The sequence below is a fragment of the Cucumis sativus genome, chromosome 3, assembly GCF_000004075.3.
Source record: "Cucumis sativus cultivar 9930 chromosome 3, Cucumber_9930_V3, whole genome shotgun sequence".
NCBI lineage: Eukaryota > Viridiplantae > Streptophyta > Magnoliopsida > Cucurbitales > Cucurbitaceae > Cucumis > Cucumis sativus.
Genome location: NC_026657.2, coordinates 38666536 through 38679498, shown reverse-complemented (window position 1 = coordinate 38679498; position 12963 = coordinate 38666536). Strand labels below are relative to the sequence as shown.

The 12963-nt window shown below is 31.0% G+C and overlaps 1 protein-coding gene and 1 non-coding gene across 3 annotated transcripts; one reads left to right on the top strand and one right to left on the bottom strand.

The window, feature by feature from the left end:
* Positions 1-175: 175 nt before the first annotated feature.
* Positions 176-371, bottom strand: LOC116402994. The gene has a single exon (XR_004215726.1). It is a non-coding gene; the product is annotated as a U2 spliceosomal RNA (small nuclear RNA).
* A 2059-nt stretch (positions 372-2430) lies between these two features.
* On the top strand, positions 2431-7401 carry LOC101215737 (GTP-binding protein At2g22870). Of its 2 annotated transcripts, none has more exons than XM_031883514.1 (5): positions 2431-3036; positions 4084-4153; positions 4326-4488; positions 6139-6394; positions 6507-6745. In XM_031883514.1, exons 1-4 carry the CDS (start codon positions 2538-2540, stop codon positions 6355-6357), a joined length of 951 nt encoding a protein of 316 aa, XP_031739374.1. In that variant the 5' UTR covers positions 2431-2537; the 3' UTR covers positions 6358-6394; positions 6507-6745. The 2 variants fall into 2 exon arrangements, with proteins under 2 accessions (XP_031739374.1, XP_004136299.1); XM_004136251.3 differs by lacking the exon at positions 6507-6745 and adding an exon at positions 7037-7401 and having other exon boundaries at positions 2439-3036.
* The last annotated feature ends 5562 nt before the right edge of the window (positions 7402-12963 follow it).

Genomic DNA, 12963 nt, shown 5'->3' with positions numbered 1-12963 from the left:
TTGCATGCTATTGTCACAAATATTATAAAGTTTCATGTGTATTTAAAAAAATGCATCTACTTACTGTCAAAAGTCCTATTTTCGTCCTATAGAAAATAGAGTCTCAAGATTTTAGGAAAACAATGAGAACCGTATTCAACGTTCAACTTAGCCATACGATTTAGAACTGAGATTGGAGGGGTGCGCCAGGCCCAAGCAGTAGTGCAACGCTAAGGCGACGCTCGAAGGCCCCAATAGCAAGCTATTGTATTGGACCTTCCCCCTAAAAAAATAAATTTAATATCATGTGAGCCGATGGCCCACGTATCAGATATTAAACTGATAAGAACAGATACTACACTTGATCTTAGCCAAAAGGCCGAGAAAGGTATGAATTGCACAGAGCCACTCCACCGTTTTTATACTCATCGTTTTCCTTATCTTCTCTACACCAAACCGATGTGGGACAATTACTTTTCTTCTGTTCATTTGTGTATTATTGTTATTATAAGCTTCATTGATGAATACTGATCCCATCATAGTTTCTCATATTATTTTCTTAGAAAGCTTAGTCTCCATGGTTAGCTACTTAACTTATATTTTTATTATTTATATTTATATTTTGTTCTAAACAACAAGAACTATAGCAAAAACTTTAAAGAAAACCTAAGTAGAAGCAATTAAGAAAGTTCTTATGCTGTAGAAGTTACAAAATATTTTTAATTTATATGAATTATTCTAGAAAATTAATTATTGAAATAAATAAATGGGTTTTTAATGTTTCAATATAATGTAATTAAAATATAATAAATAAAAATATTAACATTTTTAATAGTAATAATTAAATCATTTTAACATAAGTGATACTTTTTTATTTTTAACAATTAAATTATTTTAACTTTAATATATCGTAAGTAATGTTTTTATTTGTTTTTTTAAAATACTCAATAGTATTGTGTACATGAGTGTTCTTTTTTTTTTTAATTACCAACCTAACCTAAAATACACAATAACAACAATTTTTATCTTTAGAAGCAAACGCTACTATTTATAAATTTAAGAATAAATGTTTTAAGAAACACATTATTAATTATTTTTAAAACTTTTTAATCAATTAAAAGCATGAAATATTAATTACACAAGCAATAATATAAAACTATTTACGAGAATTGAAGGGAAAGATGTGCTATTTAATTTGGTGTAGAATTTGAAAAGTTAAAAATAAAATTTTAGAGGTTATAGTTTAGAATGGTGAGAGATTTCATATGTATCTCTTCAATTGGCTTCGACTTTCAATTGGCTTCGACGATGAGTGAATAATGTATCGATTAATTTGTATCATTTTCAAATTTTTAACATTAAGTTATAGAGTGAATCAATATTAATTGAAACCTTCACTTTCAATATGTAATTTACACATACATTATTTCAATTTTGTACCATTTACCTCTGTTTCTTAAGTCGTTTTTTAAATTCCAAAGTATTAATCATATTACAATTGCAACACATCAGCAAAAAGTAAACAAAATACAAACCTAAGTAGAAGAGAGAATTCAAATATTTATAAAAAAAATTGAAAATGGTTTTTATATTGTTGTAGAACTGTAACGCCCAATATTATAAAGGAGACATTAATAAACCAGTATCATATATGAATGAGATATCCTAAAGACATGAAAGTCATGTTAAGAAATACTTAAAAGAATTAAAAAAGTAATATCTATACCAACAAGGTGCATATTCATTTTTCGATGGCTCGGTCGTAGAAACTCCAAAGCTAAGCATGCTTTGAAAATTTAGTGGAATTTCTCCTTAGATGAATTAGTTTGTGTGGGGAGCACGGGGCCTCCAATTTGTATCATTTTCATATGTTAACTTCTTGATCACTTAAATAATAAGTTAGGTAAGAAGGTGAGAATTTAAAAAGATTATAAATGGTTATTTATAATATTTCCCATATTAGTTAAATAATCATAAATAAATAGAAAAATCAATTAAATTCGGTTGATATTGTAAATCTAGAATTTGACAACCCGTACAATATGATTTTCTCTTAAGCCACATTGCTTTTAATAAAATAATATATATATATATATATATATATATATATATATATATATATATATATTTATAATATAAGATAATGGTAAAAAATAGCAAATTTAACAACATATAAATTTTTAGATTCTATAAATAATAGACCTTCGTAGCCACCGACTAGTGTCATTTAGCCATCATTGATAGAACAAAAAAAAAGTGTAAATATTTTAATTTGTGTTGTAATTTTAGTACAAGAATATTTGAATTTATTTTATTATTTTAAAAAAAATGTCCATATAATAATATATATAGTTAATGGATATAGATGTAGATAGACAAAACGTTTTGGTTAGCATGATCGACAAGTCGTAGTCTCGAGGCAACTCGTACGACAAGTCGAACTCTTTATCAACTAAGCAGCCTTCTGTACATAGGCAAATGGTCCGACAAGAACCCACCGCATTTTCATCTTCAAAAAACTTCCACTCAGAGCCGAGCAAGTGCTCAAAGTCACAGAGATGGTTCTCTCTCACCTCTCTAGAATCAACAACTTTCTCTTTACTTCACCAATTCATCGAAATTTCAGCTTATTTGCAAAAACCAATAAACCCATTATCGCGGCAACAGGAGCCCCCATTCTCACATCGACCCCATTCCCCGTCCCCAAATCCACTCTCACAGCCGCCGAACCAATTCCTATCACCGAATTTACAGAGTATCCGGAAGAAACCCAGCTACCCATTTCCCCTGAGAAGCTATTTGTGCCGCCGGATACTGATATCTCCGGCGGCGGGGGGGCAAGAATCTTGAAGGGATCGAACATTGTGTTGGGTCGGTACGCAAGAGATGCGCAAGTTTCTCAGGCGGATTTTGTAAAGAGTAGTGTGAGAACTGAGGACTGCCCTTCTGATGGGCTTCCTGAATTTGCCCTTGTTGGGCGCTCGAATGTGGGGAAATCATCTCTGTTGAATTCACTCGTTCGGCGGAAGAAGCTCGCTCTCACCTCCAAGAAACCAGGTGAGTGGTTTGTTCTGACCCAAGTTCATCTTGATTAATTGGACTGTGAAGTCACTGTAGTCGCAAGGAAAAAATGTAGTTCCATCCAATAGAATCCATGAGAATTCTCTAGCTCTTGTCATTTTTTTTTTTTTTTTGTGTAATTTCAAACTATGTTCAATATGAATATGGATAAAAGAATTAGAGAGCTGTACAATGAAATAGAAGATAATTGTACAATATAGCTTGAACAGAACAAAAACCTTAACAGCTAGTGACCTAGTAGAAGATCCACTAATCAAAGCTTTGTAAGTTAGGATGATTCTTTATTTCCAGTGCTCTGCTTGGTTCTATTACATCTATGGTGCTGCAATGCCATTAATTTTGACCTTATAAAATATCTGCTCGATTAATTGGATCTCTCTCCATTGTCTGTCTTTATTCATTAAGTTTTTGTTGTTTTGAATTATCATTTTCCCCATGAGAATCCGACAGACATGTTAAACCCACATCCAATTTACGGATGTAAGTTAGGTACAGAGCAAAAAAGGAAGGAAGGAAGGGAGAACCTGCTCTTGTAGTCCGTCTTGGATACAAATATCATACATGAACATAAAGATGCTGAAGCTTTTTCTGATTTGCCTTATGATTGTCTATATAGAAGGAAAAGACAGAATGCTTTTGAATGTAAACACGTATATGTGAGCTAAATTATTGGAAGTGAAAGGACTTATTTGCATTATAGTTGTTGTTGGACCATATGCCTTTTATGTTATGACGTACAAGGGGTCTATATGTACTAAGGAATAGTGACAAGGGGGTTCGTTGGTGACCAAATATTATAGGCTCAAGTGGTTATCCTACGAAAACAGTTGAAGTGTGTGCAATGTTAAAGGAAAAAAGTGGGGGAGAAGAGTTTGGCATGTAAACATTGTTTATGTGAGCTTCAAACCTCTTGGATGTGTGAAATCTCTCGTACTCTTTAGACACAGACAGTCTTGCCCTATTGTTTTATTACTTAATCAGGTTTTTGGATATGGACATAAACATTGTTGTGATTTCTTGCAGGAAAGACACAGTGCATAAACCACTTTCGAATTAACGATAGTTGGTACTTGGTCGATTTGCCTGGATATGGGTATGTCTCAACTTCAAGTTGCGTCGATATTTGTCAAAAGATCTCTGACTCTTAAACTCAATTTTAAGTGATTTGCATAGCGATGGGATACAAGTTCACTCTCCAAATTTTTTCCACGTGCGACTCCTACATGAATGAATGTCAATGAGATTTGTTTCTTCCTCCTTTTTAGGTATGCAGCTGCACCACAGGAACTCCGAACAGATTGGAACAAGTTTACCAGAGACTATTTTCTGAATCGGTCCACATTGGTTTCAGTTTTCCTTCTCATAGATGCAAGCATTCCTGCCAAACCAATTGATCTTGACTATGCTAGTTGGTTGGGTCAGAATCAGGTAATATTCTCTTTGTTTTAGGGGTCTTATAGAAGGAAAATATTTAAATTGCATATCCTTTGTTTTCTTTAAAAGACAACTTTTAAAAAGTTGAAAGTATAGACGACCACAAAAAATAACAAAAACAAGAGCTGATACAAAAGCATAATAGATACCAAATTCTAGAAGTAGAGAGACTGAGGTGGTGAATAATTTCAGATTCTCTTCCAATTTCTATAAATAAAAAAAAGAGAGGATAATCCCTAAGCAATAAAGACAAACAGATTCTTGCAAGAGGTTCGAAGTATGCATTGCTACAGACCGTCAGACCTCCTACCGAGACAAGGCCTTTTCTTGGGAAGGCCAATTTCGTTTATGTCAAATTTGACAACTAAAGATTCTAATAGAACTCGAATATATCGAAAGATAAACGATAATGAAAATATAAGATAAACCAAGTGTTCAAGGTACTAGAACCCTCCCAGTCTTGAGATACTTTCAAGCCCTACTTCATATTCCAAAATATTGCTTATCCTTCCCCTACCTTACCTAGTGTATTTATAATCAAATTTACTTAACAAACTCCTTCAACTCATTGCTAATGTACTGTTAAGACTCTTCAACCTGAAACTCAGAAAAATCCCAACAATGGCCAAACAGAGGCAGCACTCTGCTATAATATATTGCAATATCAACCAAGAGTTCTACAACCTAACATACAATCAAAGATGAAAACAAGAAAGCAAAATACAAAATAAAGATGGAAATAAACTCAACTCCTTTGATAAGGCTGGAAACCTTCCCCTTTAAAGCTTACATTAGCTTTTACTGAAAGATACCTAATTCAGCAATCCTAAAAATTATTCCCTATTTATGCCAGCAAACCAAGTTGGCTCAGGTATTTCCTTCCTTTCCATTCAGCTCCCCAAATGAATTATTTTGGGAATTTCCCTTCTTGCCTCTTCTTTACAAGTGTGAAGGATTGGAGGTCTAGCACATACCTCTTAATATTCTTCCAATACCATTCTAATCAGATCCCTCACCTTTTGAAAACAAAGTTTGACAAGTGTGCATAATTGAGATTTCTTCTAAAACCCAAGTTCCAATTAGTATGGAAATCATCCAAAGTATAATATCGCTCTTCGTCATCATAGTAGGGACTAGGGAGATTATAGAGCCCGTGAAGAGATCTAAAGATTTACCTTCATTTAGAACAGTGTTTGAAGTTTCCAACTTTTTTTTCTCCATTACCAAGCTTAAAAGCAAATGCAGCTCAACTGTCCATTCTCCAAAGGAAATCACTTTCCCAAAACAAACCTCCCCATTCTTTTTAATAACAATGTGCCTAGTCATGACACGCTTCTATGGCAAGCATGTAATCTTCCAATTAATAAGGTGACTTCCTTTGATTTGCTAAAAGAGGAAAAAACCTAAGATAAGCTTTCTGTTGCATGCCTCCATTGATAACCCAAGTCTGATTGAAAAGTCTCGTTTGACTGATTGGGTCCTCCTTTCTCTTTGCTAATTTGCTCTTTTGATTGAGTACCCCCATTTCTCTTCTTAAGATAGTGCATCGTGATTTTTTAACAATGAATAGTAGAAATTTAGCTTTTACTTCAATTGTTGATGTCTTGGTTTTCAAGAAAAATTGACATAGAATGGTTTCTATAGATTCCAATGACGATAATATTCACGAAATGTGACAAACGGAAGAAGAAAAAGAATGGGGGAAAAAGACCAGAAGAAAATGTGAGCGACTTTCAGGAACTTATAAGTGGTTTTTTCCAAACGACTCCGCCGTGGATTATGACTAGCAGTGTCACCCATCAAGGTCGGGATGAAATTCTTCTACATATTGCTCAGCTGAGGAACTACTGGCTCAAGCACTGAATTTTTTTTTGCAGCCTCATCTTCTTGAATCAACCAGGTACAATGCATTGTTTGTTATGATTCCTAATGACGTATTGACACACGAAAAGTCGGTCTTATGATTTTGAACTTTTTACTATTAAAATTAACAGTAAATGCAAATGTTTCAGCTGGAAGATGCTTCTCAACGCTATTTGAATTGCTTGATCTTGACTCAAAATGAGAATGTGTTGATTGAATATGAATCTTGAATAGCCTAAGCTGTTTGATCAAGAACATGAATTTTGGAGAGTTAACAAAGCAACCATGCTAGCAATAATGGCTTAATAGTTGCACAATTTTCATTACGTTCCTACTTAAAAACTTCAAACATTCAATAGAATGGAAGATTGGTGGAAAGTTACTGTTATCTTGTGGGTGAATACTCTTCTCAGTTTGCTATTAGTTGTTAGAGCAATTGGATCCCATTTATTCATATTCTGGATAAAGGACAGCTTACCCCCTTTGTCCAAACTTGTAATATGATGTGTATAGTATAGCAAAGTTGTAGGGAAATTGGAAAAAAACAAGATTTTTTTGGGTGGGTAAAAGACTTTTGAGATGCTTTTTAAAAATAATGAATTTTGGGTAAAAAATTAGCATATGAAAAGTTCAAAGTGCCCTTTAGTTTTAGAAAAACCCTAACAGTGAATATGTGCAGTGATTCCTTCTCCCTCTCCCTCGCGTGCGATTCTTCTCAGTGAACGAGGTTGTGATGAACAACGAGCACGGAGCTTCAGACGGTGGCACAGCCAATGGAGGTGGAGACTTTGACGGTGGCGACTAAGTTGCGGTTCAACAACTTGGATGGCTGCTAAACTCTTCTATTCGACATCTTAATGAAGTGATACGATGTGTTGGGAGATTTAATATCTCAAGTGTACACTGTACAAAAAACTTAAATTAACGGCAGATTGTGATCCCAGACATTCAACTTTTAATAGCTAACATATGGTTTAGATTCTGTAACACTATGTCAAGAAAACAAATAACAGGACAAATACCATCTTCAATTGCTGTGTTTCATACATATCCAAGAAATAAGAATAATGAAAATAACTAACATGTTCAAAGTACTAAGAAAAGTTTTCAGGAAAAAGTAAACTAAGGTGTTTCGTTATTTTGTACACTTGATTTCTCTAAGCATAGGTCCAATATCTTTTGTTACCATTGTTGGTTTACTTTGATAACATACTCATCATTGGCCCATCTCCAGCATGGATTGAAGATACTAAAATGATTCTTCATCAACACTTCCTTCTTAAAGACCTTGGCGCTGCCAAGTATTTTAAGGCCTTGAACTATCTCGTTCCACTCAGTCTTTATTTGTCGTTTCAACGTAAATATTGTTTACAAATTGTATTGCGGACTCGGGATTGCTAGCAGCAAAGCCATTTGTATCCCCTACGTCGACACCAAATGATGCTTCTACTTTTCAGCGTTTCATTGGACGGCTACTTTATCTCCAAATTTCACTGTATGACATCTCCTTTGTTGGTCACTAATTAAGTCAATTTGTTGTCCAACCACGATCAGCTCATCTTGATGCAGTCCGTCACCTTTTACGATATTTCTGGTCAAGGTATTCTAATACGGCCAACAAATCTTTTCTGCTGTTTCCAGTGAGTTACGGTGGATTACACATTTTCTTAATGATTTGCTTATACCGTTTCTAGCTCATGTCTAGTCTACTATTACAGTCACTAAGTACATTGAAATCTATCGCCATTTTGTTCAGGATACTATTATTCAAGGATTTCTGAAATCACTACCTATTTGTTCATCGTCTCAACTGGCTGATATGTAAACCAAGGTGTTGCCCGATGAAAAGTTTCATGGTTAAGATGATTTGTTATTACAAGTAAATCGATGGTTGGTTTACACGACCATTGCTATTCTTGTATTTATAACTGTGAACCCTTTTGTTGAGAGCAAATTATTCATTTGGGTTCAATGCAATAGTCAATACATAAGCTAAATTAATGAAGGGAGGGAAGCAGCAATGCTTTGAACTAAAGCAGTTCAACGACTTCCAAATCCATAGGGAATTAAAATAGTAAAACCATCCACATATCAACTTCAAAACAGCTCTGGAACTAAGCTAATCATCTAGCAAAAAATTATTGAGCATGTATAATGTCTAATTTCACGGTACAAGTCCCGTCTGACTTACAACATTTGAACCATGAACTTTTAGTTAGTTATTGAGACTATGTCTCTGTTGGTCAAACCATGATAGCTGTTTAAATGTATTTTTAGGTAATATTATAAGTTTACCTTCTAATTTTTCAATTTTATATTTTAACTATAGCACGTAAAGTACGAAGATTTAAACTTCTTATATCAAGAAACGAGTTTGTGTCAATCACCTCACTTTGAAACTTTCAAAAAGTATATGCATAACCATTTTAATAAACTTTGGGGGCCTAATATAAATTTTGTAGGACTTTATCAAAAATCCAAAACTAATTATTTGAAGTTTAATAATTAAATGACCATACCTTTATCTCATAATTTTTTTTTTCTAAATAAAATTATAGGTTAAAATATACGTGTATCTTGTGATTTGTTCGATTTCAATTCATATATTTTCAAACGATCAATTTTGTTTTCTCCATTTTTAACATATCTTACATTTAGTTATAGTATATGCTTGATTTTTTAAATAATAATTATTATACATTAGTCATTTCCTTATAAAATTTATAATACCTTTGTATATAGCACTCCAAGTAATAAGACACTACTATGCACCATCTAAGAATTAACTGATTAAAAATTTTTACACCATCACAGTGAACATCAATAAAGATTGATACACTATTTTATATCATCTAACAAAATATAATTATGTTACATTTTTTATTTTAAAATAAAATATAGTAAAATTCCATATTATATCAATTGGGTTCGCGGGTTGTATGGTTTTTTTTTCTTTTTTTTTATTCCTAATGTTTGAAAAGTTTAAAATAATTATACCTATCATATTCATAAATACATACATAAAAAAATTCAAACATTCATATATTCAAAGTTTTAAACATTCATAAAAATTCAACATTCCAAACATTATTCATAAATATTAAATAAAAAATAATATACATATATATATTATTATTCCGGGTTAAGTTCGGTTGGACTGAATTTTTCAATCCAACTCAAAAAAACCGAAATTTTCAACAGTAAACCTATATAATATGAGTTGGGTAAGTAGTTGTTGACGTTATTCTCAAATCGAACCGATATATAGTATATGAAATTTTGGTTTACAATTATTTTTCAATATATAATTTAAAATCTAAGAAGAACGGTGGAAATGGGATAATTTAATATTGGGGAAAATCCGGAATGGCCGGCAACCACAATTCATAAGTACTTAATTGATACACTGCAGTCTCTCCTAGCAGTTGTATGGTGCATAGTTAATTAGCTACATCTTTTGTCCTGCAACAAATTAAAGAAAATGAAACTACATATTTCAAACAAATTCATTTATCTTTTTTGTACTTTGGATTTCTCTTTTCTGTTTCTATAAAGTCTGGAGACCAAATAAATTGACTTTTCTCTTGTTGCTCAATCATATTAAATTGCAATAAAGACACTAAGACTTCCCAACTAAATTTGCAAAACCCTCACATGACATAGTTCAAAGAAGGACTAGAGTCTAAATGATCAATTCTCACCATTGATTTCTCAAACCACTTGTAACATTATAAGAATATATATTAGAACCAACAAATTGATATAAAACAGTACATTAGATTACTCTCTAAATCTTTTTGTCGGAGGAATGATTCGAATCTAATTTTTTATACTAAAATGACAAATATTTCTCAGTCAAATTTTGTGTGACGTCCCAACTTTATAAGACACCTAATATTACCATAATTACCTCATGCACGCTAAATTTAAACATAGATCTTACTAGATAATTATGATCAAATTCATACCGTTTACTTCATATATAGTTTATACAAAGCAACAATTAAAGTTTCATGAAGCTTTGGTAGGAGTAGTCCTAAAAACTTTAATTTAGAATAAGAAAACTAGAGTAAGAATCCCAAACACTTGAGTACCAACAACATCGGTCACGAGATTCTTCTCGCTAATGCTTCTTTGCCTTTACTTGAAAAGCATGTAAACATAAAATATGATTATAAAATACTAATGTTACACCATACATGTATAACTTAATGTTATACCATATGTGTGTCATGTAAACTATACTTTACGTATCATATTATGAATCAACGAGTGAATATTTTATTATAAATATTAAATTATAAGAAATACTAAATTATCATGTTAGTTTTTAACGTTTCGAAGTTTTTCAATTAATTTTTGATTATACACTTTCAACGGCATAATTTTAATCTATATACTTTTAATAAATCTTAAATTTAGTCTTTCCAAAATTAGTTAAATGATAATAATAGTTCATAAATAAAACAAAATACAATATTTCGAAACTTACAGCTAGATGATAAAAAAATATACATAAGTTTGGTATTTGAGGTTTGCATGCATTTTTTAAAAGCGAGAAGGTTTCTAGTATTTTATCAATCTTTTTTTCTAAAAAATATTATTATTTTCTAAATAATTTTTATAAATTAAAATATCTATGATCAAATAAAATAACATTAAAAGAATAAGGATCAAAATGACAATTTAATATATTTTAGTTTACATCCCGCACAACATTTTTAAATAATATTTATTTCACGTCAACTAATGACCTTAGTTATTTTCCATACTAACAAGTATTATGATAGTTTAGTTCATTGACAATTAACATAACCTTTCATCTTATACACATGAGCTTCTATCTTTACTATATAATACCGTTGAACTAAAATAAATTTTGTATAGTCACAAGTCCTCCATTGAAAGCATATTGAAATCAAACATAATATATAAAAAGTGGATCCATTGTAGAGGTGTTCCATACAGGAACAAATTTATTAAGGGACTAGGGGCACGTGCCTCTATCACATCCTCAATTTTTGTATTTTAATACTAATTTTAGAGTATTAAATTATAATATATATTAAATAATAATTTGTTGTTATTAAATTATGCTTTTGATACTGTGGTTGTTTCCATTGAAAGTTCCAAGATTATGGATTTGAATCTTGTTTATGTATAATTTGATTTCACAGTTGAATTATGAAAATTATAATGAAACATAACATTAAATAAAATAAACTATGTTTACCAAATATTTAAATAAATGTATTTAAGGAAAATCAATTATATAATAAATGTATTTAAGAAAAATCAATTATATTTACAACAAAGACGTGGCAGAAAGTGATTGGGTGTAGAACCGGAAAACGCGGCACTAACTCGTTGGTTTAAATTAATTAGTTATACTAAAAGAAACCCTAGTTGGTTTTAAATTCTTTAGGGGTATTCTCGTGATTTTGAAGAGAAATATTTCTGCTTTATCGTTGTAGTTGTAATAATTGAGTGCTTTTTGGAACCTCACTTGTTTTTAACTCTAAGATAAAAAAAAAAACTGAGTCGATGAATAAAATTAGACCTACCATAATCGATCAGATAACATTTTATTTGAAAAAATGACTTTGATCGACCGATGACTACTAACTATAGATAATGTTTAGAATGTACTCAAGCATTTATAAGATAAACAACTTTGATCGACCGATGACTAATAACTATAGATAATGTTTAGAATATACTCGAGCATTTATAAGATATTCACGCTTTTCTTTCTTTTTTTTTTGTTGGGCACTAAAAAGGATATTCACACTTTATTAATGAGTGTTGACATGCCCCGTAATTTTGGGGAACATATTCACACTTTATTAATGAATGTATGGTTTAAATTAGAAGTTTAATTATTTAGTTTAGCTAATATTTTATAATTATGCTCTAAATTCTCTTATTATGGTAATTATCTAAAGCAATAAATAATAGGTTTTAAAAAGAAAAATTTGTCATGAATAGAAAAAAAAACTATTTACAAAATGTAGCAAAAAAAAAAAAAAAAGTTAAAAGAGAGTTTGACTAATTTTGTAAGTAGTTTTAATATTTTACTATTTTTTAGAATGTCTCCTTTTTAAAATTTGTTTTTTTTAAAAAAAGTTTGGATAGAAAACATGAAAGAAATCAATAAAGCTTTTAAAAATAGCTATCAATCCACAGTATAAAAGAACATAGTCTTAATAACTAACTAAGAGAGTTGTACAACTGTTATTAAAAAATACACGAACCGTCCTAAATAAGTTTAAACATTAACTAAACATGTTGATATTACAATAAATTTGTTCATAAAATATTTATACCCTATTAATTATTTATGATAATTTTATTAAATTACCGTGTTTAAATTCTAAATATCAATAATAAACATTAAACTATAACACCCACGTTACAATAATTAATTAAGAGGTTACTATGCGATTATGAATTAATTTTCTACAAATTCTTTTGACATCAAACAAATTATCTCGTAAAATTAGTCACTTCTATGTATCCTAACCCGAAAAAGTTAAGATTTTATTAAAGATGGGTAGTGTAGTGCAGTGATGTAGTACCATTTTGAAATTGTGTTGTTAAATCCAC

Excerpts from the sequence above, each read along its gene's own strand:
- LOC101215737 (XM_004136251.3), top strand. The coding sequence starts at position 2,538 with ATGGTTCTCTCTCACCTCTCTAGAATCAACAACTTTCTCTTTACTTCA. Across the intron at positions 3,037-4,083 it reads TCTCACCTCCAAGAAACCAG|GAAAGACACAGTGCATAAAC; the intron begins GTGAGTGGTTTG and ends GATTTCTTGCAG. Across the intron at positions 4,154-4,325 it reads GTCGATTTGCCTGGATATGG|GTATGCAGCTGCACCACAGG; the intron begins GTATGTCTCAAC and ends CCTCCTTTTTAG.